The 26,849-nt window shown below is 43.3% G+C and overlaps 1 protein-coding gene across 1 annotated transcript in view; it reads left to right on the top strand.

The window, feature by feature from the left end:
• APOA5 (apolipoprotein A5) overlaps window positions 1–26,293 on the top strand; it is a 45,416-nt gene extending 19,123 nt beyond the window's left edge. The window contains exons 2-4 of the mRNA XM_073602392.1: window positions 17,298–17,379; window positions 18,509–18,614; window positions 23,891–26,293. Coding sequence (XP_073458493.1) covers window positions 17,331–17,379; window positions 18,509–18,614; window positions 23,891–24,764 — 1,029 coding nt within the window. The 5' untranslated portion in view covers window positions 17,298–17,330 and the 3' untranslated portion in view covers window positions 24,765–26,293. The remainder of the gene's footprint in view (window positions 1–17,297; window positions 17,380–18,508; window positions 18,615–23,890) is intronic.
• Window positions 26,294–26,849: the final 556 nt, after the last annotated feature.

Here is a 26,849-nt window from a genome sequence, read left to right on the forward strand (position 1 = left end):
ACGGTGGCTTCATTCGAAGCTGTTCCCTATGCCCAGTTCCATTCAAGACTGTTGGAGAACAGTATCCTGTCCGCTTGGAGCAAAATGATTCAAGCTTTAGACTTGCCAATGCGGCTGTCCCCAAGGATATCACAAAGCCTCAGTTGGTGGTTACCAACTCAGAATCTGCTGAAAGGAAAATCCTTCAGACCAGTTATCTGGAAAGTGGTAACGACAGATGCCAGCCTTTTAGGCTGGGGAGCAGTACTAGAAAAGACAACTGTCCAGGTACAGTGGTCAAGAGCCGAAAGAACCTTGCCCATCAATATCCTAGAGATTCGGGCAGTGCGTCTGGCTCTAAAGGCCTGCACTTTCAGGTTATGGGATTGTCCTGTCAGGATCCAATCCAACAATGCCGCAGCTGTGGCCTATATCAATCACCAAGGGGGCACCAAGAGTTTCTCAGTGCAGAGAAAGGTGAACCATATTCTAACTTGGGCAGAAAGGAATGTTCCGTGCCTATCGGCAGTCTTCATTCTGGGAGTAGAGAATTGGCAGGCGGACTACTTGAGTCACCAGCAGTTATTACCAGGGGAATGGTCTCTTCACCCCGACATTTTTCGGGCTGTTTGCCAAAGATGGGGGACTCCGGACATAGATCTTCTAGCCGTCAGGTTCAACATGATGTTAGTCAACTTTGTGGCCAGAACAAGGGATCCACTCGCATGCGGAACGGATGCGTTGGTGACCCCGTGGGATCAGTTCTCACTTATATATGCATTCCCCCCTATTCAGTTGCTGCCTCGACTTCTTTGCAGGATCAAGCTGGAAAGAAATCCGGTAATTCTGGTAGCACCAGCATGGCCCAGAAGGTCATGGTATGCAGAAATCATAAAGATGGCAGTGGAGGGTCCATGGTCCCTCCCACTACGGCCAGATCTGCTCTCACAGGGACCGATATTCCATCCTACCTTATGGTCTCTAAATTTAACGGCTTGGCTATTGAAACCCACATTCTGAAGAAATGTGGGCTTTCCGGGTCAGTTATCTCTACCCTGATCAATGCAAGGAAGCCAGCTTCAAGAACTATATTATATTGTCTGGAGGGCTTATGTTTCCTGGTGTGAATCCAAGGGTTGGCACCCTCAGAGATATATCATAGGCAGAATTCTTGCCTTTCTACAATTAGGGGTAGAAATGAAATTGGCCTTTGGTACTATTAAAGGCCAAGTCTCAGCTTTATCGGTCTTATTTCAAAGACCATATGCTAAACATTCTTTAGTCTGGGGTTTTATGCAAGGGGTGATGTGGCTTCATCCACCAGTCAAATCTCCCTTGAACCCTTGGGACTGAACTTAGTTTTGTCTGTGATACAAAAACAGCCATTTGAACTGATACAACATATTCCCTTAGTCCTCCGTGTTATGCCCTCATCCAGACTTTTTGCCAAAAGTGGTTCCAGGGAAGAAAAGTCATTACATTTTCTTGATGTGGTGAGAGCAGTGAAAATCTATTTAAAGACAAGTGCTCAGATTCCTAAGACTGATGTCTTATTTATTCTGCCAGAGGGTCCTAAGAAAGGACAGGCAGTGTCGAAATCCACTGTCGCTAAGTGGATTCGGCAAGTTATAATTCAAACTTAGAATTTAAGGGGTAAGAGTCCCCCTTTTCAAGTTAAGGCGCACTCTACCAGGGCAGTTAGTGCTTCTTGGGCAGTGCATCATCAGGCCTCCATGGCTCAGATCTGTAAGGCTGCAACTTGGTCTTCAGTGCATACATTCACAAAATGTTATCAGGTGAATGTAAGGAGTTATGAGGATATCGCCCTACGGGTGCAGTGTGCTGCAGGCAGCAGTATAGGTCCTCAAGTCTGGAGGTACCCTCCGGGTTGTGTCTCCCTCCCCTCAAGTAGCATTGCTATGGGACATCCAATTAAGTAATTACTTAAGGCTCTGATGTACGATAAAGAAAATACGATTTTTATAACCGCTTACCTGTAAAATCCTTTTCTTGGAGTACATCATGGGACACGGAGGTCCCTCCCCTCTTTTGAGATTTAAGCATATTGCTTTGCTACAAAAACTGATGTGCTCCTGGAAGGAGGAGGGGTTATATAGGGAGTGAACTCCCTTGATTGGGTATACCAGTGTCCATCACCTGAAGGTGGTCTATAACCCATTAAGTAATTACTTAAGGCTCTGTGTCCCATTATGTACTCTAAGAAAAGGATTTTACAGGTAAGCTGTTATAAAAATCCTATTTTGTGCAACACAATTCCAGACCCTGGGATGTTACAATTTCCTGGTGCTGGACAACGTGTTGCTGAGGCTTCGTTCAGTCAGAGGAATAGCGGTGGAGAAGGTGGCCGGCTGGCCTTTAAACAATTTTTCAGTCCTCAGCGCCAAGGTCTGATCAGTTCAAGCAACCATCACCAGTGTCTGCATTACATGGTGCAGAAATATCTAGGGGCAAGAGCAGACTTGGAGATCTTTCCAACAGAGAATCCACTGAGTTACTGGGTCTTGAGGATGGACCACTAGCCAGAACTTGCTCAATATGCATTTGAGCTATTGGCCTGTCCTGCATCCAGCATGCTTTCTGAATGCACATTCAGTGCTGCTGGAGGGTTTGTAACAGATCAAAGAGTGCGCCTGTCCACAGACTCCGTTGATAGGCTCACATTCATAAAAATGAATCAGTCTTGGATCAGCAGCTATCAAGCACCTGATGCTGATGTAACTAATTGAATTTGCTACGGATGTGGAATCCCTTGAAGACTGCCTATGCTGACTATCCTATTCCTCCTCAATCTTGATTATGCTAGCTTCCAACAATATTTTTGGTTTAGGGCACCACCACCACCACCACCCAAGGCCCCATTTTTCTGCCCCTGTTTAACAGGGGCATGTAATTACAATTTTTGATATAATATTTCACAGCAGGGTCCGTTCCTGCACCCAACAAGAGTAACTGTGAATGCTTACAGTGTTCTGGTACCACCAACACCTAAGGCCCAATTTTTTGCAGAGTATATAGGGCAGGCCGTATAGTATATATACTGTTGTTCATAGTATATAGTGCCTGGGGGACCCCATGCCATTTTTTTTTTTTTAATTTGCGTGCAGGGTTCCTGGTATGGATTTTGGGGGTAACATCCACGCCTTTTTTTTTTTTTTTTTTTGTATTTTTATCTCTATTTTTTTATTGTTTCACTTTAAGTATCATTAAAATCACTGCTCCCGTAAAAACAGCCATTTTTAAAATTTGTCCCCTGGGGCAGGACCCGGGTCCCCAAACACTTTTTATGGCAATAACTTGTATATAAGCCTTTAAAATTAGCACATTCGTGTCCCTTAGACTTTAATGGTGTTCGCGTGTTCAAACAAATGTTTTGCATGTTTTGCTGCGAACCGAACCGGGGAGTGTTCAGCTCATCCCTAGTTTAGAGTACAGATACCAAAGGATGTTTGTAAATGGACCACAATTTCTAGTGGTGTTCTACATGGATCTATATATAGCTCATTTCCTTTAATTTCTTTCATTAATGACCCAGTGAATAGAATACATTGTAATATGCCCATTTTTGCTGATGCTACTAATGTAGAATCATTAAAACTCAGTGGGTTAGAGATGTATTACAGAAGAATCCAGACAAAATGGCCACATGGGTGATTAAATATCAGATGAAATGTAATGTTCTTTAATGTGAGGTTGCACTTAGAGCATGCTTATTGCCCCTTTTCATTAAAATGGTGTACAACTAAAGAGAAGAACTGAAGGCTTTTGTAAGCAAAAAGAATCATTAGCACTTTATGCCAGTCAACATCTGCAAAAGCAAGATTTGGTGTGTATAGAAAGGGAGGTGAAAACACGTGATACAAGTGTAGTATCACCATGTAAAAATCTTTTGCAAGAATACATTTGGAAATGTAGAACAATTTTCACACCGCTGTATGTGTGTCTAGGAGTGTACATTCAAATATATTATACAAGTAGCATTTCCAACATCCATAGCTAAACTTAAAACTGAGACCCAGGTTTACGTTTACTTTAAATAGTTAATTTGAGCCAAGCTGGCCCAAACAAACAATCACCTAAGTGATGTTACAGCTACAGTATATAAAATGCATATAAACTAAAAAAGAGAGAGGAACACAGCTGATGGTACATACAGTTTATACAGTGTTGACACTATTCGTTTGGAAAGCATGATCCAAATAAACTCTTTAACCACTTGCTGATCGCCTTCCGCAGATATACTGCAGCAAGGCGGCTCGGCTACACAAACCAAAGTACGTGTACGTCAGTCTGTGCATTAGATAGTATAGGCGCACGTGCCTGCTGCACGCCGAGGGTATGTAAACAAGGCAGATCCGGTTCTGACAGGGGACAACGCTGAAATCAGCTGTTCTTAGTAATCAGGAACAGTGATCTGTGTTGTCCCAGTAAGCCCATCCCCCACACAGTTAGAACACACTCAGTGTCATTTATACACCGATCAGTGCATTTTTTTAGCACTGATCACTGTATTGGTGCCACTGGTCCCCAAAAAAGTGTCACTTAGGGTCAGATTTTTCCGCCACAATGTCACAGTCCCACTAAAAATTACAGATCACTGCCATTACCAGTAAAAACAATAAAAAAAATTTAAAGCCAAGCCCCTAAAACTATCCCCTATTTTGTAGAGGCTATAACTTTTGCGTAAACCAATAAATATACGCTTATTGGGATTTTTTTTACCAAAAATATATGTAGAAGAATACACATTGGCCTAAGCTGATGAAGAAATATGATTTTTTTTTTTTTTAAATTTGGATGTGTATTATAGCAGAAAGTAAAAAATATTGTTTTTTTTTTTTTTTTTTTTTTTCAAAATTGTCGCTCTTTTTTTGTTTATAGCGCAAAAAATAAAAAACGCAGAGGTGATCAAATGCCACCAAAATAAAGCTCTATTTGTGGGAAAAAAGGACATAAATTTTGTTTGGGTACAACGTTGCATACCTGCGCAATTGTCAGTTAAAGCGACGCAGTGCCGTATCGCAAAAAATGGCCTGGTCAGGAAGGGGGTAAAACCTTCCGACGCTGAAGTGGTTAAAGTGAAAGCAAACCTGGAGTTTGACTTTAATTTCTCATAAAACTGATTAAGTCAGTTGGACATGACCTGTCTTTCCTGCATTCATTATTATTCTCTGCATTTAGATTGTTTTTTACAATAAAATGTATATTATAATATTTCAGTATACCTTCAAATAATTTATACACAGCAGATTTAAAGATCACAGGTTTATGATTTATAGTTCACAATTACATCACATTACACAGAAGGAGGCTCTTCTGTGCCATTTTATTTTCCTGCACAAATTCTTACTGTATTCTGCCTCCCCTCAAACCATGAAACCATTTTTGTTTTTGGATGGTCTCTTCCTCTTAAATTTAGACACATGAGGCTTTCGCAATACCGGGCTACAGCTATAATATAGATATATATTAAAATAAGAAAACATTCTCCTGTGACTTTACAGCAGATTATACATAAGCAAGAGGAGTTTTAGTTTCCAAGCACAAAGATTTTGTATAAACCAAGTTCTTCAAAAAAAACACTCTGCTAAAAACATGTAAGACAATTCAACTCTTTATAATTGCAACACAAAGTAATCATCAGCCTTGCCAAAAAGTTGAAGATCTCACAGGTTAAAAGCTACATTGGCAGATAATATATTTTTTTTTTATAATCAAAATTTTATTGTTATTTCGTTCCATTTATATATACAACATTTATACAGTCATACTATACCCCTGCATTCCACCCATACAAGGAAAAAAACAAACTACACATTACATCATTCCACAGAGAAAGAAAAGAACCAAAAAAAAAAAAGGACACAACCCTTCCACTTCTCCCCCTCCCCCCTTCCTCCTCCCCCTCTCCCCCCCCCCAAATTCTGTGATCCCTCCCTCCCCTCCCTCCTTAACATTAATTATATTAATTTATTCCATCTCTTTCCCTTCAGTGTAAAAACGTGATTATGAGATTATAAAGAACATTAAGTAAGGTTATCTAGTGAATTTCCCCTTATTCTATTCATGACATTAAACACTGTGATCCATAATTATGTAATTTGTGTATGTGGAAGAAAAAAAAAAAAAAATTATTAGAAATATAAAGTGAATTTCCCCTTTATTCTCCTTGTGTAGTAAATCCTTTTAACTCATAATTATATAATTCATGCATATGTCTTTAAAAAATAGTGAAAACGGGACGTTCCCTTCCCTTCAAAACTTCTAGTGCCCATGAGCTTATTAATGTGTAAATGTGTATATTTATTTTAACCCTCATTACCCCACACACAAAAAAAAAAAAAAAAAAAATTTAATATAAAGTGAATTCCCCCTTTATTCTCCTTGTGTAATAAAGCTTTTAATCCATAATTATATACTTCATGCATATGTGTTTGGAAAAAAAAAATAGTGAAAAAGGGACGTTCCCTTCCCCTCATTGGCAGATAATATAATGTAATATGTGTTATACATATTAGCCTCACATTATATTATTAACCACAGAAGCCTTAAAGTGATTTTAAACAATCACTTTGTAAAACAACTCATTCAGTTTAAAATTGAAATGAAAGGCAAAACATTTGTGTATAGATATAAAAAAAACATTATAAATACCTTTTTTCCCTTTTTTTTTTATAAGTGATCACATTCTCTCTGTCCTCAGCTACATAAGAGCTGGGGGAGGAGAAGGAACAGAGCTGAGCTTCCCAGTGATAGGCTGTGAGCGGGGGGCGACATGTTAGGGCAAGTCTGATCATTGGAGGAGAGCAGGCTGAGTTCCCAGCACAGCTAGGGAACTAACCAAAGTGAGCTCTCCTGCCTTATGTGGTCAGTTTTTAACAGAAAACCGAAAATTTACTTCAAATACTTACCGTAATTTTCCTTTCCTGACTAGCTCCATAGCAGCACAGCTGGGTATAGGCTCCACCCCCCCATTCCTCCAGGACATATCTCATATAAATTTGAGCCCACCTACAGCCTCTGCATTCTGTAACTAGTCCTACCAAGCTGGGTGGGATCTGTGCTGCCATGGAGCTTGTCAGGAAAGGAAAATTACGGTAAGTATTTGAATTAAATTTTCCCTTTTCCTGACGGCTCCATGTCAGCACAGCTGGGAACTAACTAGCCAAAACGGGAGGGATAATTCTACACACTCCTCAATTCTGACTAAAAAAAACAGAAGCCTGGATGCTTTTGCCAAACTCAACTGTCATTAAGCCATGAATATGAATATTTTGGTGCCCACGTAGCTGCCTTGCAGATAGTTTCAGACACTCGGCCTGCTGCCACTCTCAAGGTCGAGACCCTTCTAGTGAAGGGTGCCGTGATTCTCCTGGTACGGCCAACCCTTTCAACTTGTAGGCCAAGGAGATGAGCTTTACCAACCAAGAGGCAATATTCTTGCTGGAAGCCGTAAAATCATTATGTGTTCCATTATCCAAAATCATTAGATGTTCCACCTGGAATGACATACAGATGCTCTGACTTTCTGATGGCAGAAGTCGCCTTGATTAAACATTGATTAAAGCTTGGCCCATATCCAATGGGCTAATTTCTTGAGCACTCCCCAAAAGGAACGTAGGAGGACAACCTCTTGTGATATGGACTCTGAAGGTCAGTTCAGGCACAAATTTTGAGCATTGGCATTAGTTCAATGTCTGGGAAGTACGCGAGTATGGGTTCTTTAAACCCCTGGGCCATCAATGCTGACTCTCTTCTGGCTGATGTTATTGCCACCAGAGAGGTACCACAGGGTGATTGAAGGCATCTGATGCAATAACGTCCAACAGCAATGGGAGCAGTGTTAATTTTAGTCTTAGGACTAAAATGGCATTTTAGTTTTAGTCCCATTTCAGTCTTCTGCAATTGTTTTAGTTTTAGTCGTATTTAGTCGACTAAATCTCCAGTACATTTTAGACGACTAAAATGTCCTACATTTTAGTCGACTAAAATCTCCAGTACATTTCAGTAATTGCAATTTAGTTTTAGTCATAGTCTTTTGACTAAAATGGCATTTTTCTTTTTTAGTCTCATTTTAGTCTTTTGACTAAAATGGCTTTTAGTTTTAGTCGTATTTTAGTCATCTCAATTGTTTTAGTTTTAGTCCTATTTTAGTCGACTAAAATAGTATTCGTTTAGTCGACTAAAATGTTTTAGTCGTTTTAGTCGACTAAATTAACACTGAATGGGAGATCCCATTTTGGAAACAATTTGAGGTTTCAACCAAATTGCATCTTGAAAAACAGTATAATTAGGTGTTGGATGCCCACTGTATGCCGGTGAAGTCAGAGATAGCTGAAATATGTGCCTATAGCATACTTACACATAGACCTAAATCAAGCCACACCTGCAGGCATTTCAGAACAGACTTCTGAAGAGTCCAGCATAAAATCTTGATCAGCAATAATACTGGGAATTTATGCCATATTCTACTATAGGCACGGTTAGCGCTGTCCTTTTCTTGTTTTTGTAAGAGTATTTACAATCTTCACAGAGCATTAAAAATCCATTAGCCTCTGCCTCTCGAGACACAAGCCATCAGCCTGAGCCTGTCGGATGCTGGATGAATGGGACTTTGGAAAAGATTTGATCTTACATACAGAGGGAGACAATCTTTGACACATAAGGATGAGCAAAGGGTACCAAGGCCCCTTCGACCTGATCTGGGATCATCACCAAAACTGTCACCTTCTCCCGCCACAGCCTCACCTGTAAGCTGAGAATCAGAGGATGCAGCAGAAAGACATAAGCTGTCTTGGAGATCCACTCTGCAGTTAGCACCTCCACCCCGATTGCTTGCAGATTCTGGGCTCTGTAATGGAACTTCAGCAACTTGGTGTTGACTGGGGATATGAGTGGTCTACTTCTGGAAGAAAAATACCAAGCTCTGTTAGTTCTGGAAAGACTTGCAGTAGTCTGGACCATTCATTGTCATCCAGACTTCTCCTGGACAAATAGTTTGCCTGAAGATTCTTCTGACCAGGCACATAAGCTGCAGATAAATGCTGAAGATTGACTTGGGCAGATTCTAGAATTAGAGAAACCTCCTTCAGAAGGGAGAGACTGAGCCTTGTTTCCAGATGTAGGCCACAGTCCTTGAGCTGTCCAACTTTACTAGGACAGGCTTACCCCGGAACATTGCAGACAATTTAGTTTCTTCAACCATAAGTTTAGGCCACTGGTCCAGAAACCCTACTTGAACTGGAGCGAGAGCTAAACTGAGCCTACCTGAGCTGCTGGAGCGAGGCGATTTCTATGGCTCAATCTGAGACGTGAAGGATGAAAGTGTCATGGTTATGCAGTAATCTTTCTCTGTCAACTTACCTGCTCCTCATGTGTTCAGACTAAGAGGCCAGCCACTCACACCTGGCTGGTTTTATAACCTCTCCTCTTAGCATGGCCCCATACCAGGCCCTATCAGGGAACCCTATATTAACCTGTGCACTGCAAGCCAGCAATGCTGATAAACCATTGTGTATCCATTGTGTGTTTGGCTTCCTGCTCCTGCTTGCCGTGTGCTCTACGTTTATTTCTGTTACCGACCTTGGCGTGTTCTCAACTATTCCTGTCTGCTCGTGACCCTGACCTTTGGTGTGTCCCCAACTATCCCTGTTTGCCTGTGACCCTGAACTGTTGGCATGAACTCTGTTGCCCTTGTCTGCTTGTGGCCCCGACCTTAGCTTATTCCCTTACTATCCTTATCCTCCTGTTGCCTACTGTGGGCATGAGCTGGGGGACCCTGGGGACGCGACCTGGAGCCAGTTGCAACCCAGTCCTTCCTCACCACTAGAGGCTCTGGTGAACACCTGCTGGCTCTTAGACTCCGCGCCCTAGGGAATCTTACGCTCTAACCCCGGTGGGATCCATCTTGGTGTTCCAGCGGCCCTGTCTTCCTTACCACCTTGACTCCCATCCGCAGCAGTCAGCTGTAGGGTCCACTACCTTGCGGTACACTCCTGATCCCAACGGTGTGCATCTGTCACCTAGTCTCAAGGTGACCTGACAGTTTGATCAGCCATGGACCCATCTGATGTGCCGCTACCCGCAGATGATCCATTGCAGGGCTTAGTTCGCAGACTTGAGACCCAGGAATCGCATCAGACCCAGGTGATGCGATTCCTTCAGGATTTGGCATCCCAGTTTGAACAGGTTCAGGCCTCATTAGGACCCCCGGTTCAACAACCTCAACCGCTATCTGCTGCTGCATCTATCGCACCAGTCGCAGCCACACATTCATTACAACTGCCAGCTCTAGCCCGTTTCTCTGGGGATTCCAAGGCTTGCAGGGGGTTCCTTAGCCAGTGCACAATTAATTTTGAACTTCAGCCCCAAAGCGAAAGTAGCCTATATTATATCCCTCCTGTCCGGCGAGGCGCTAGCTTGGGCTGCCCCTCTGTGGGAACTGAATGATCCAGTGGTTTCTAGCCTGTCTGATTTCTTGAAACTTTTTCAGAATATCTTCGAGGAACCGGGTTGTCTCTCCTCAGCGGCTAGCGCTCTTTTACGTCTCCGTCAAGAGTCTGCTTCTGTGGGACAGTATGCTCTTCAGTTCCGTATCCTCACAGCCGAATTGAATAATGAGGCCCTAGTTGCAACCTTTTTACATGGCCTCTCTGATAGAGTGAAGGATGAATTAGCAGGAAGATCCCTTCCTGCTGATCTGGACGGTGTCATCACCTTGTGTAACCAGATCGATATTCGCTTTCAGGAGAGGACCCTGGAAAAAAGACGCCAGCACTCCCCGTTCCTTAGGCAGCCTGAGCTCCCAGTCCCTTCTCTTCGATCCGAGGAGCACCCCCTGCCTGCTGAGGAACCTATGCAGCTGAGCCGGACCAAGTTATCTCCCGAAGAACGCGCTAGGCGCAGAACTCTGGGCCTGTGCCTCTATTGTGGGGCCAAATGTAATTTTCGTGACACTTGTTCTCTTCGTCTGGAAAAACGCTTGGGGCTAATACATCTGGAAGGTGGAATATTAGACCCTGAAATATCACCTTCTCGTCTTCTTCTTTCTGTGTTCCTTCACGTCGGCGCTTCCTCTCGTTCGGTCTCGGCACATCTGGATTCCGGAGCCGCTGGCAATTTCATGGATTGGGAAACTGCATCTTCCATGAAACTTACCCTTTTGCCCCTTTCAACGCCATTGGTGGTCTTGGCGATTGATGGCACTGTTCTCCCAGGGGGCCCTATCCACTTCCAGACCCTCCCTGTTAAGATGTCGGTAGGGACACTCCACCAGGAGTGGATATCCTTCCTTGTCTTACTTAAGGCTTCATCTCCTATCATATTAGGTCTTCCTTGGTTACGGTTCCATTCTCCACAGGTTGACTGGACTGCTGGACGGATCCTGGCTTGGGATTCCTCCTGTTCCTCTTCCTGCCTACTCAAGGTTACCCCAAAAGAGAAACTTCCTGTTGCCACCATCCCAGTATCTTCTGCTTTTCCCGCTGCATATAGCGATTTCTGGAATGTCTCCTGCAATAGTCGGGCTGAGGCACTCTCTGGATCGTGTGGCACTCTGGATGAGGAGCCCACCTGTGAACTTGAGCCGATCATTCACTCCACTTTGCATGGCCATTTACCTTTGCCTGTCCTTGGACCCCCTTGGACCCCCTTGGACGCAAACTGGATGCTGGATGTCCAGCTCATCTTTAAGGGTCTGGGGGACCCTGCTCAGACTCCTGATGGTCTTCTTATGCCCTTAACCATTCCTAAGAAGCCTTTAGCCCTCAATAAGTCCTCTCGTCCTCTCCCTACCTCGGTTTTGGTCTCTGAGGATAATCTTAAGTACGAGGTTAGTCAAGTTCTGGATTCCCGGCGCCGTACAGGCATTCTTCAGTACCTCATACATTGGGAAGGGTTTGGTCCTGAGGAGAGGTCTTGGATCACTGCATCTGAGATCTTTGCACCTCGTCTGTTGAGGAGGTTTCATCTGGAGTTTCCCTTTAAGCCTGGGCTCAGATGAGGGAGGGGGAGGCCCCATAAGAGGGGGGGTGCTGTCATGGTTATTCAGTCTGTCACCTAGTCTCAAGGTGACCTGACAGAAAGATCCCCAAATATGGCCTAAAATGCGTGCCTTAATGGACCACTTGTCCATCACCAAAGCCGTATCTATGGCCACACAGAGGAGCCACATAGTGCCCATAAGGCATGTATGGGTGGCACAATCCTAAAATAACAGAAGGCATCCTGACCTGGAACTCTTTACTGACTTCTTGGTTTATGCGTTGGCTTCCCAGTTTTTCCTGGACTCCCAGCCAGAAATGCAGAAGCTAACCTCTCTGGAGTGAGAGTGAGTGTGGAAACTGACTCTTGAGTTTTTCGGTCTTCTTTAACTCAGCAGATATTCATCTTGAGGCAGGAAGCCAAACTGACCACTATTAAATTTAGGCTTGATCTTCTAAGATCAAGAAAAATGCAGTAATAGCGTTTGTCCTTGAAGGTCACAACATCTTCTGATAGTAAGGTCATGTATATGGCCAATCCCACAAAGGACACACACTGACCAGAGGGGTGATTCCCAACCCCTGGACATCTTTCAGTTCAAAAGGGCATAACTTTGACATCCTGCTGTGAGAACATACTTCAATCTTGTAGAACGAGCACTTGATCCATCCAACATAAGGACATTGTCAAGCTGTCCTCTGGAGGTACTTAAAATATTTCCAAAGCTTCACTTCTATTCAAAGGCATTTCACCAACCTTACCAATCTGGACAAACGTCGTCCTCATCTTCCTGTAAAGAAGAGACTGAAGAGGATTGATTGGCTTGAGAAGGCCCTGAATAGAAGACTGGACATTGTCAGAATAGATGGCCCTTGCAGAAGATGAATTCAGCAATTCCTTTAGATTGTCTTGACCGCATGCTTAATTGTGACAACTTGGTCACCATTATCTTAATCACAGCCTGCCTGAACAAAGTAGGAATCACATGTTTATTCACCTCTACTTGGGAAGAAGCTGACAAGGGTTAATTTGCCTGAGGAGGTTCCGAGACTACTCATTGGCACCATATATGACCCCTTCACAAAATGAGTGAAAAAGACTCCTTTAGAGTGCATTGACCACATGCTTAATGAATGTGACAACCGGTTAGGTGTTGTCGTCATCTTTATCCTGGGTTGCTTGAACAAAGCAGAATTATGCAGTCATGTCCATCCGGAAATTGTTCGTCTGTTCGTCATGTTCGTCTGTCTTGTCTTTGGAAGAATGTGAAGCAGATTATTTGCCTGGGAAGGCTTGGAGACTGCTTGGTAACTCTTTCACAGGGTAAGTGGAAACACTCCTTTAGAGTGTATTGACCACAGGCATAATGAATGTGACAACCTGTTAGGTGTTGTCATCTTTATCCTTTGTTGCTTGAACAAAGCAGAATTATGCAGTCATGTCCATCCGGAAATTCAGAAAATGGTCTGTTTTGCCTGGTATGGCTAGGCAGCTTCAAAGGGAGAGCAGAAACCACTCCTTTAGAGTGTATTGACAATGTGTTTATTGAATGTGACATCCTATTAGGTGTCATCATTATCCATGGCTGCTTGAGCCAGTGGGATACATAGTCATGCCCATCCGAGTATTCCTCTTATAGAGTCTGAATAGGGCTGTTTTGCATGGGAAAGCTGTGAGACTGCTCTTTGCCAGAGAATTCAACCCCTTCACAGGGTAGGTGGGAATAACTCCTTTGAGTGTATTGGCCACTTGTTTAATAAATAAGACAACCTGTATCATCATCCTCATCTCTGGTTGCTTAACCACTTCAGCCCTGGACCATTTGGCTGCCCAACTACAGAAGAAAAAGGACCATCCATTTAGATCATAAACGTTGCCACCATCCCTAAATACAAGGGATAAAAATACCCCTAGCAGCGTGAATGGGACTTTAAAGGCAACCAAGTAGTTAAAAAAGCGATTTTATTAGATACAAACAATAAAAAGTACAAAAGCAATATAAAGATATAGACATATGATATAGAAAAATATATAACACTAGAACCACTAAAAACAATGGTGTGAAGTAGTCATGCAGTTTATGAAGTCTTCCACACAGCCCTACACTTTTCGGGACTAAACACGTCGTCTCTTCATCAGCGGTGATTTGTGGAGAAGAATCACACTATTAAAGTTAAAAGAGAATATATCAGAATTTTTTGTTATATGAGTGTATGACATAATTGCTCGGCATTAAAAAAACCATTCGGAAATGCAGACACATAATGAAAAAAACATACCCAGACATATCACAATTGGAGTCTCACTGCCGGAACCGCAGCAGCGGCCGCGTCAAAAACACCCCAGGATGCCAGAAGGAAACTGAGGTGTGTGGTTGGCCCCACCTTATCCACACTAGTCCACCCAAGAAAACGCCCAAAAGGCAGAGCTCACCAAGGAGGACAATATCCCAGATGTGGATCAGGATTGGTCCTGAAAACATATATGTAAAAGCATCATATATTCAATCCGGTATGAGTATCCACAGTACAATTTTCAGACCTAATAACAAAGCCAAATAAATAAGAATTGTCATACCTAAACAGGGTAGAGGCCCAGGAAAAAGGGAACCAATCGAGAGGGTGTGGGTTGGGGCAAGGTGACCGGTCTGAGTGGAATGCTTAGATCACTTAACAATTTATAAGAGGAGTTCTGCAAAATAACTCTAATCTGTAATCCTAGAAGAACTTTAGTGTTCTTTTTGATTTTTATTAATAATTTCCTATCATTTAAGTCTTAATTAAGGCAACCTATAAGCCCTGACGAAGAGGGAATTCTGAGTCTCTAAAAAGTGTTGGCTGTTTTATCTTATGGCACCTCAATATGATAATTAGTTTGGTGTTCTTTTTTTTTTGAATCAAAGAATCACTGGGTAACAGATTTACAATAAAGGGGGCATACACATTTCCCCATTTTGTACATATACATTACATCAGTCATATGCATATATATAACTCTGTTACCCAGGATCAGGTACGTATACCTTCGTTTTTTGTAGAACATAAAATTAACACAAACACAACTAAGAAAATAAAAGAAATTAAGAGAAGAAGAGGAAAGAAAGTTCACCCTTCTAAGTAATAACAAAAATAATCTGACAGAAAATAAAATACAATACAATAATATTTCATGTTACATGGTACCGGTTCACTCCTCCAGGCTTGTCTACGGGCCTTATTACCATATGAGTTACCTTCTGCACAGCAAATGCATTACAGGAGAGGCCTCAGGCGCTAGATGAGTGCCTATTTGCAGCGTTAAAGTTCTTATAACCTTAGCAGTCTATCCATTATTAATTGGGTTGGAACAAGGTTGGGGTCATCCAGCCAGTTTTGCCATATAAGGTCAAATTTTTTTGGAGCCTTCCTGTGTCTATATGCCAACTGCTCTCTAATGAGGAGGGAGTTGACATATGCAATCCACTGAGCCTTTGTAGGCACGTTATTCGCAAGCCAATAACATGCTATAAGTCTTCTAGCCAAGTATAGTAATCTAGTTACCATTATATATACGCCTTTTGGATACATTTCAGCATCAACCGAACCCAGGAGACATATCAAAGGTGTACATGAAATGGGCGTCTGTGCTACAGCGCATACAGTCTGTGCAACCTCTGTCCAATATCTAACAAGTTTCAGACAGTGCTACATCATGTGTATGAAATCTCCCCTGTGTGTGGCACATTTAGGGCACAAGGGGGAGTCTCTTCTGCCTCATTCAAATAGTTGTACGGGTGTACGATATGACCTGTGAAGTATAAACAATTGTGAGAGCTTGTGAGATGCCGCAATTGACACCGCTGGGATCGACTCCAGTGCCATGTCCCATTGGTCATCGTCTATATCACCCACATCCGTGGACCAATGTGTTCTACATTTTAGTAGAGTCGGATTTTGGATTGTGGCCACCAAGGTAGCATATGCCCTGGAAATCAACCCCTTGCGGCTGTCAGCTTGTAGGACCTCCTGTATCAGGTGAGAACTAGTAATATTCAGGTTCACCATCCGAGTTTGGGTCTGCAATGCATGCCTGAGCTGAAGGTATTGATAGAATTGGTTCTTTGTTAGTGAGAATTCCCTGCATAGATTTTCAAATGATTTGAGTACAGTGCCGCTATATAGTTGTGTAAAGAACCATATCCCTATTTTTGACCAAGTGACAAAACTCTGTAATTTGAGTAACTCAGGGTAATTAGGGTTATTCCAAATAGGGGTAAACTCCATCGGGCCATCTACGGACAGTGCTTTTTTAACTGCCTTCCAAACCTTCTGTAGTAGTATTGCCGTTGGGGAGGACGAGGGGATACCTGGCAGACCCATCTCCAAATGTGAGCCAGCTGTTAACAGGGGATTGGTGCGAGACGCCAGTTGTATAATGGGGTCATTTGACTCGTGTAGATCCCAGTCAGCAAGTTGTTGTAGCTGTGATGCTAAGAAATACATCTTGGAGTGGGGTACCGCCAAGCCCCCCCCCCCCCGTCCTTGCCAAATTGTAGTGTTGTTAGGCTAATACGAGCTCTACCTTTTTTCCAGATAAGGTCACAAAATTGGGTGTCAATCTTCTTAAACCATTTATTGGGAATCCACATAGGTGAATTATGGAAGATATATAGAAGTTGTGGGTCCCATACCATTTTGATCAGATTCACCCTCCCTACTACCGACAGTGGAAGCTTACACCATCCCTGGGATTTTACATGTTGTCTTTCCAGGTTTGGTGTTCTTAATACATTCTGGGCCACACCCATGTTGCCCCTTGGGGTTCCCTGACTTATGAGAGCCATATAACCAGAGCCAGTGAGGATGGCCATGCATTATACAATTTTCTAGTACAAGTTTTCATTTAGATTTACCAAAACCATATAATATGAGCTCAAACCAAAATACTTTTAATTTGTATGCAATCAGGCAGGCCCTTGCACTACTATGTAGTTGAAGGTAAATCAAAAGCAAATTAAGTAGGAAAATGGTATAATGTATGGCCAGCTTAAGCTTCACAAATCAGTTATGACTTTAGTAATACTGGATCTCAATAGTGGAATATACAGCACCTTATATATCTTTAAAACCAGCTTGAAAGTGGACAGAAATGTGGAGCAATTCTGAAGCAGTACTACATTTTATGCAATGACAATGTTGCTCCAGGATGGCAAGATGGTCATTGTCTATTATAACTTCAGTACAATTGTACATTAGTGGGTGATGGGTTTTAGTTTAGTTACGGTTTTGATGCATTTTTCTCCCAGGTAATTTTTCTGTATTTTGCATTTTACATTTCAGGTTCACAAAAAAACATAATTTTATTTATTAAAAATGGCAAACAAGGGTCTCGTATGCTTGCTGCTAATCTCATCACTAACAGGTAGGTGGGCATCCTCAATTTCACAAACACATTCATTTAAATATATAGCCACAAAGAATATAAATCCACTTTGAGAGCACCAAACACCTATGCAAATTCAGTTATTACATTTTAAAAGTAGAAGTGACATCATCACTGTCCTGGACATAGCCAGAGCAGAGAGCAGAGCTGTGGGAGGGGCCCAGCAGGACCAATCACAACAGGCTGCTTGCAGAAAACTACAGGAAGGGCAGAGACAAGACCAGTCACCCCACAAAAGCAGAGAGGGTGACTCATCTTTATTACAGAAAGCTTCACAATGAATTATTGCACACAAAGATACAATATGAATACACATGGCTCTTGTAGTTGGGCAATGCATTTTGCTTATCCCAGAGTTCAGCTTCAAACTTTGTTGAATTTTGCACTGAATTCATAGGTTGTGATTTCTGAATAATTGCATAATTGCATTAGTCTTTTTTCCGGGAAAGGGGAGGGGGGGCAGGAAAGTTAAAATAGTGAAAGAAGTAGTATCTTTCACGGTCTGTGTTAAATAGCTGCATGTTAGAAAGGAGCTGGCACTGGTTAAAAAAAATATATTTTTCATTCACTTATGGGGGTTAAGCCAGCCATATGTAGATGGATTGAAATTTGTCTGGTGCAGCAAGGACCAGCTGAATATCGATCCATCTGTGGGCAGGCTGGATGTACAGAAGTCAATCTCTTGATAGACTTCTGTACAATCAGTCTGTTGCTAAATTTTCACTTTATCAGTCCCATCAGGTGTATCCGGCGGTGCAGATGAGTGTATTCTGAAGGAGGAGAAGCCTTCCCGCTGTCAGAATACATTTGCTCAGTGGGAGGGATTTCCTCATTCACCTCCACTGTGTGGAAGAGGGAATCAATTCATTTTCTTGCATTTAAGCTGCTGGTTGAACGAAAGAAACTGAATCATGTACTATATGGCCTGCCTTGGTTAAATTATGTAGCAATTTTCCTGGAAAAAAAGCCTTGCTCCTTACATCTTTTTTCACTGTATACATAAAAAATGTTCATATTAGTTGTTGATGGCTTAGTGGTTTAGGCCAGTTGTAAATTTGCCTATTATGCACAGAACATGATTCTAAGTCTGACTTGTTTCTTTGGACAGTCTGCCAATCGGATCAATCTAACAGCAGATTCTGGGATTATTTTAGTCATTTTATGAATGGAAAAATTGGATGGAATCTCCAAGAAAACTCAGTCAGAGAGGACAGGTAAGTGATAATATTAAACTCTTGAACCAGGGATATTGAATTAAAAGTCACAAAGGTTCAGTCAGTAAAATTGTGTTCCAGCAGAGGTCCAGATCTCACATTTGTGTGATGACCTTCATATCACAGCTCCCCATCCCCCTTTATATTGCAGTCCCTTTTTTACATCAGTGTCCTTGGTCCCCCCATTACATCATAGCCCTCCTTCACATCTGAATCCCCCTTTACATCATGACCCCCTTCACATCACAGTCCCCCCCCCCCCGTTATACCAACAGCCCCCCATAAATAAAAGTCCCCTCTTTCCATTACAGCCCCCCTTTACATCACTGGCCCCCCTTCACATCAAATCTGCCCTCTTTACATCAAAGCCCTTCACATCACACTCCCCCTTACATCACAGTCCCCCCTTTACACCACACTCCCCCTTCACATCACAGCACCCCTTTACATCGCAGTCCCTCCTTCACATCACACTCTCCCTTCCCTGCACATCACAGCCCCTTTACATCACAGTCCCCCCTTCACATCACAGCCCCCTTTACATCACAGTCCCCCCTTCACATCACAGCCCCCTTTATATCACAGTCCCCCTTTACATCAATGTTTCCAGCCACCCTTCACAGCACACCCCCCTCCCTTCACAGTTCTACCTTACATAGCAGGGCAGAGGGTGGGAGGCACAATAGGTCCAACCAGAGGACAACAGCTGCCCAAGTTTTTATGTTAACAAGTGGGTGATTGGTCAGTAAGGCCACTCCGCGGTTAATGGAGGGCAAAACAACAAGTTCACTTTGAACATGGAGCACGTGTGACTAGGGGACAGTGGAAAAGGGCAATAGGGAAACAAGGACAGAGCTTTGGCACCCTACAGAGCTTTTGGCATGCTTCAACAAATTCCTTCATGGCAGGATCACCAAGTATTTGCAGGCACCCTGCTTTAAGCTGGAGTGTCCCTAGTCTAAGTTTAGTGGACAGCAAGGCTGTAGTCAACCAGATTGTTATAGTTTCTGTGTTTGTTGGCTTTTCTCTAAGTTCAAACTATTATTTACTTCTGATTGTTGCTGGGAAGTGTCCTCGGCAGTGCAAGAATAGGGTTGCCACCTTTTCTTCAAGCCAAACCCGAACACTTTAGCGGCACACAGCATGGCACCCAACCGCGGTGCGATTTTGCCGCCATTGTCTCCCGCCAATTTGTGGCAAAATCACGTAAACAGAATTGTGGGATGCCTGTCACCCAAAAGAAGTTTTGCTTTGCGATTGGGGTGCCATTATACCCATTCCCTCCTATTACAAATCTTCTCCCCTACCAGTACAAATCCTCCTCCCTCCAATACCCCCATGGCAGCCGACAGGGGGTATCACGGGGCCCCAGCACACAGGGGGGCCCGGACAGCAGGGGGTTCGGACCGGTGGGCATGGGGGGGCAATTACAGACGAGGGGGGACAAGTACAGAGATTGGGGGGCAATTAGAGGGGACAATTACAGAGGAGGGGGGTGTAAATACAGAGGAGGGGGTGCAAATACAGAGGAGGGGGCAATTACAGAGGAGGGGGGTGCAAATACAGAGATAGGGGGCAATTAGAGGAGGGGGGCAAATACAAAGGAGGGGGGGTTTAAATACAGAGGAGGGGGCGATTACAGAGAAGGGGGGGGACAACTACAGAGGAGGGGGGTGCAAATACAGAGGAGGGGGGTGCAGAAGAGGGGGTGGCAAATACAGAGGGGGGGGGTGGCAAATACAGAGGAGGGAGGGGGTGGCAAATACAGAGGAGAGGGGGCAAACACAGAGGAGTCAAAACATAAGGGAGAGAGAGGTGACAGGCTGCTGGTGGTGCGGAAGTTTTTAATAAAATAAATGCTTAAAAACAATCCACTCACTCCTCGTGTCAGAGCTGTATATGTCAGTCTGTGAAGTCGGCTGTCCCATTCTCCCCTCCAATCCACGCTGCTGTTATCACTGAATCTCTGGAGGAAGCAGAGAGCCGCAGGAAACTCATGTGAACCATCAGCCTCTGATGATGGAGGCGTGGTTAAGCGTCCGGAACGCTCTGATTGGTCACAGCGTCCCAGGCTGACAGCTCACTGCAGTTTCCCCATGGCTCTGTATCCTTGGCTTCCTCCAGAGATTCAGTGATAACAGCAGCGTGGATTGGAGGAGAGAATGGGACAGCCGACTTCACAGACTGACATATACAGCTCTGACATGGAGAGTGAGTGGATTGTTTTTTAGCATTTATTTTATTAAAAACTTCCCCACCAGCAGCTGCCTGTTTCCTCTCTCTCTCCCTTATGTTTTGATTGCTCTAATTGCTCCCCCCCGCCCACCGCTCCGATCCCCCTGCTGTCCGGGTCGCCCTGTGTGCTGGGGCTCGTAAAAGGAGGCCCCATGGTACCCCGTGTCAGCTGGAAATGGTGTCCGGGTGTGAGGCAGAGGGAAGCCTGGGCACAGCCTCCTAAACCCGTACCGTCCGGGTCAAAACCGGACAGGTGGCAACCCTATGCAAGAAGAAACATTAATTTTGAGGTATGAAGGCTGGTTTCTCTCTAGTAAATCACTAGGAGATTTATTGCCGGTGATGAATGCTGGGGAAAGATATAAATATTTGATGTGACCTACCAGAAGGGTCTTTTGCCTTTTGGGCTGTGGTCTAGACAGAAGGTTGGCCTGAAGGAATTCTGCTTCCTAGGGCTTTTGCTAGGGGAGGGTGTTGCTGAAAGACAGCACCAAGCCTGGGCTTAAAGAAGCAAAAATTCCCCTGTGTTTTAAAGTGCATGTAAACCCGAAATTTTTTTTTTTTTTATATACTGTAGAGTATAAGATTTCCTATCATTTGAGCCCAGTCTTGCCACACAGAGTTAATCCATCTCTGAGCAATCCCCTTTTATTGTTCAGTGAGAAAAATCTTGACAAAGTGAGAAAAACTTTGTCAAATACTCCCCCTTGCTGTGAGTGACAGCCTAAGACACAGGCATTTTTTTTTTAATTCCCTCCCCCACTCCTTTCTTCAGCAGCTCTGCAAGGATTGGCTGTTCCACACCTCACCATGATTTGGCATGCTGAAGTCATGTGGTTACTTTCCTGTCTTTTCACTGGATGTTAGAGATCATAGCAGAAGTTCAGTTAGAAATACACAGGAGAAAATGCATATTGACAAGGGGAGTGTAGAGGTGGGCGGGGAGTCTACTGACATCACGACTCCACCCACCGAGCTCCAGACAACAGACCCACCCACAGAATATGCAGTTTTTCGGGTCTCATAACAGACAGAGGGGAGACTTTTGACAGGTAAAGTTACATGCAGGAGGCATGTATATCCTTATAGATAACCCCTATGGCAGTAGTTTAGAAAGGATGACATTGGGTTTACATCCACTTTAAAGGATTTTGGCTGCTCTGCTGGAAGATACATCCAGTGAGGGCAGAGCAGAAAGATGGCTGTTTGGAGCATATTAGGAGGAGGCTTTTGTACTGAAGGGTGTCCTGGAGAATTGGGTTTAAAGTGGAACTTTATAGTACAACATAAAAATGGGTGAACAGGCAGGATTTTGAATGCTGAAGCGACATGCTATGTCTCTTCTGCGTTAGTTACCTACCTGCCTGTCTGCCCCTGTACAGTGAGCTGCACACGTGAACCTCATTGCACAAATTTGGCAATGGTGAGCTGACTAAACTCCCATGCATGCGCGAGAGATGTCAGCTCAGCCCAGCCAATGAAAGTGACCTGGGGATCAATACTCAAAAGCTGGCCAACAAAAATGTAAGTGGCAGGGAGCTTCGGGATGTTGCATTGCTGGACTGAAGGTGGGTATAGTTCCTATTTAAATTGCTGCCGATGGACATTGCAATAGTTCTCACTGCTCATTCAATAGGGCACCAGTGCTCTTTGGTTACTCTTAAGACTAGGTTCACACTATATGCAGGTGCAGGACTGTGTGTTTCATGCTTTCCTGCACCTGGATCAAAATGCATTGGCTCTTGCTGCTGTCAATCGAATGCTGTGACAAGGAGTGGAGGGTGGGGCCCAGCCACCCAGTCTGTGTCAATGAACGCAGACAAAGTGGCTGAGGTGTGAGCCTGCATGAATGCCCCCATAGGAAGCAGCTTCCTATGGGGGCCCTCACCAAAGAGGAGTGGCCAGGGGGACCCCAGAAGAAGAGGATTGGGGCTGCTTTGTGCAAAACCATTGCACAGAGCAGGTAAGTATGACATGTTTATCATTTTATTTTAAAAAAAGAACCTTTAATATCACTTTAAGTTAATGGGCTGCTATGCTGGGAAACTGGCACAGTGTGAACCTAGGCTATAACTAAAAGAGAGGTCTGGAGCTGCATGTTTGCCTGTTTTGGGGTTGTCCTGTGCCCTAACCCTCTCTCCTGGAGTTTACAGAGCTAAATACATCCTTTTAAACTTTTACCACACAATGGGGGTAATTTACTAAAACTGAAGAGTGCAAAATTTGATGCAGTTCTGCAGCTTCTATGTTTTATTGAAAAACTTTAATTTAACTAGCTGAAGTTAAAAGCTAATTGTCTACCATTCACAGCTGCACCAGATTCTGAGTGCACCAATTTTATTAAAAGGGTTGTAAACCCTCTAGGTTTTTCACCTTAATGCATTCTATGCATTAAGGTGAAAAACCTTCTGTAGTGCAGCAGCCCCCCAGAGCCCCCACTTTTACTTACCTGAACCCGATCGTTCCATTGATGGGGACAAGCACAGCACCTCCAGCCGCTGTCTCGGGTCCTTATTAGATAGATTTAGAGCAGCACAGCCATTGGCTCTCGCTGCTCTCAATCAAATCCAGTGACACGGGAGCTGCGGGCGGGGACGAGTCCTGCTGTCTGCGTCAATGGACGCAGCAGCAGGACTCGGGAGCGCGCCTGCATGGGTGTCCCCTTGGAATGTGGGTCTCTGAGGGGGCACTCGATATGGAGGAGGACTCCAGATGAGGGTGATCGGGGCCACTTCTGTGCAAAACCCTTGCACAGAGGAGGTAAGTATAGCATGTTTATTATTTAAAAAAACAAAAAAAACAAAAAAACCTTTACAACCCCATTAAATCTTCCCAATAAGTCAAAGATTCTGCCTAAGAGTTTAAATACTCCTCAACTACCCAGGGGTAAGGAGGTGCCACATATTTGATACTTGCAAATCTAATAATATTTTTTTTTTAAAAACTTTTGGATTTACTTTAACATATCAAAGCTTATATGAGATTTTAGTAACTGGCTTTATATAGACCTTAATATATAATTTAATTATTTATTTATACAGCGGGATTAAAAGCAGCCTTTATAATGGAGTCAGCTACGTGGGTAAGTTATTTGGGCCTCTGCAGACAAATTTTCAGAAGCAAGTGTATGAGGACTCTGATGGACTACGTAGACTTATACGCAGGGAGCTTCAGGAGGTCCAAAGGAAAATCTATCCCTATATGGATGAAGCCCACCAAAAGATAAGCAAGAATCTTGAAAAGTTACAAAACCGCTTGTCACCTTACAGTGAGGAACTCAAATATCAGGTGAGGAAGGGAGCACAACAGCTCAAAACGCAGCTTGGCCTGTACAAGGATGACATTAGTAAAGGGGTTACACAGAACATTGCAGAAAACATTAAAGACCAAATCATTCTACACACGATGAAAGTGAGACAAACTTTGCATCCCCTGAGAGAGAAACTTTTGGAAGAGATTCATTATGCAGCTGAGGAACTTCATGGGAACCTGTCACCCCATGCCCCGACTTCTCAGGAAAAATTGACCCTGCATGTACAAGAATTATCTAATAAACTGTCACAAAATGCAAAAGAGCTACATAAGAAAATCCACAAAAATCTAGATGACTTAAAGGAACACCTGGTGTCCTATCCCCAGCAACTAAGAGAGCGGTTTCCTGAGACTCAAGCAACTGAGCCTGTAGGCCCTTATGTGGAAGAAGTGGCAGCTCAGGTGCAGAGAGAAGTGGAGGAATTCAACAGGAATACTCAGATGCAGATTGAACATTTTACCTGGACCATTAATATGGAAATGGAAGAATTGAACTATAGACTATCTCCTGCTTCTTCCAATTTACAGGACACTGTCTCTTCAATACAAGAAGTACAAGAGAAATTGGAATCTTTATGGAAGGATATATCCCAAAACCTGTAATAGAGGTCCTTTTGCATTAAGTGGGACTGACTGCAATAAGTTAATTATACAGTGGATTTATACTGTTAAAGTGGAACCCCAGTTAAACAACTAAATACACTGCTAGAAAACTTTACGTGCCAAATGAATTGTATTTTAGTATACAACTCTTTTGATTCATAAGCCAACAGCACACACCAATTTTGATTTACTAAAGGCAAATAGGCTGTTCACTTTGCAAGGGAGTTTTCCCTTAGCTTAATGAATGATGTGAAGTTCTGCTGACTTCCATCATCCAAACATGTGCAAGCATTTTTTTTTATTTTCCTTGCACGTGGTTAGATTTTCTTTGCAAATGAGTTTTCACCACAGTCACTAAGCTAAGGGAAAATTCTGCTGAAGAAAAAATTTCCTTGCAAAGCGAATAGCCTATTTGCCTTTACTAAATTAACCCTTATGTGTCTAAGCACATGACACAATTTTTCCTGCAGCTTACTTATCAGCACTGAATTTGTTTCTAACTAGTGTTGATTTACTGTCCAGCAAGCAGGTAGCTAAAACAGGAAAAGGGAAATAAAGGTTGTCACTTGCCTTTGGAATACAATATGACAGTGATGTGCAAATCATAAGACTGTGGCTGCACAGAATTACATAGTTACATCATTGGTAAGGTTAAATAAAGACACCAGTCCATTTAGTCCTACCTGTGTGGGTTAGTATGTGTGCTTGAGTCAATACCATTTCCCATATCCCTGTACATATTCTTTGGCAAGCAAAACAGTCAACTGATGCTTCAGTTGTGTATTGCAAGCTGCTTCTTGCCTGGAGCTCCCCATTCAATAAAATAACTTACTTAAAGAGGAACTCTGAGCACAAAAACATGTTTTTAAATATATTCTTCAATAGACTCAAAAGATAGAAGTCCACATTGTGTGCATCAAATGCCTTTACAAATCCAGATATTACCTTGTAAACGTGGCAGTGAGATCATTACTGAGCTGTACATAGCCTGTACAGAGTGCAGAGCTGTGGGTGGAACCCAACAGATCCTACCCACTACAGGCTTCCTAGAGAAAACTACAGGGGGGCGGAGACAGGACCAGTCACCCTGCACAAGAAGCAAGAGCAGCAGTGACCGGTCTTTAATACAGGAAGCTCCAGCACAGAGACTAACTTAGTGTACATTGGATTACTGCACAGACCAGGAAGAAACACAAAAAATACACCAAGATTCAAGGAAGAATACACATGGCTCTTGTGTTTAGACAATATTTGCTTATCCTGGGAGTTCAGCATTAACATCTAGATTGAATGTAGAATCAACAGATTTTTGTTTTATATTTTTGTCTTCCTGTTTAGGATTGTTAATTACCTATACAACCACAGGTTTATTTACAAGTTTGTGATGAACTGTAGGTGAGTTTCTGCATTATAAATGTGGATTTAAAGAGGATTTTAAAACAATAAAAATCAATAACATCTATAAACGTTTTTTAAGAAGCACTATGTGAGCATTTAAAGAAAATAAAAACTGCAGCGTGTGTACTGAATACATTTGCTAAATGAATTTATTTTATGTACTGGAGTACCTCAACATCTAAAAGGTCTAATGGGGCGTACACACGGTCGGACTTTTTGGCTACAAAAGTCCGACGGACGCTGCCGGACCAAATCGGGCGGACAATCCGACGGTGTGTGGTCTGCATCGGACTTCCGATGGACCGATTCGGTCGGAAATCCGACGTACTTTAGATTTGAAGCCTGCTTCAAATCTCTACATCGTAACTCCGCTGGACTCAGTTCCTGGCGGAAAGCCCGTTCATCTGTATGCTGCTCCGACGGACCAGATACGACGGAGGGGCAGGGTACTGCATCTCGCGCTTGCTGCAATAGGAAAAACAAATTTTCCTATTGTGGCGAGCGCGGGGCATCCCAGGCCCTCAAGTCTGGTATGGATTTTAAGGGGAACCCCTTACGCCGAAAAAACGACGTGGGGTCCCCCCACAATCCATACCAGACCCCGATCCGAGCATGCAGCCCGGCCGGTCAGGAAAGGGGGGGGAGAGCTAGTGCCCCTTCTGAGCCGTACCAGGCCGCATGCCCTCA

The sequence above is a fragment of the Aquarana catesbeiana genome, linkage group LG10, assembly GCF_042186555.1.
Source record: "Aquarana catesbeiana isolate 2022-GZ linkage group LG10, ASM4218655v1, whole genome shotgun sequence".
In the NCBI taxonomy this organism is placed as follows: domain Eukaryota; kingdom Metazoa; phylum Chordata; class Amphibia; order Anura; family Ranidae; genus Aquarana; species Aquarana catesbeiana.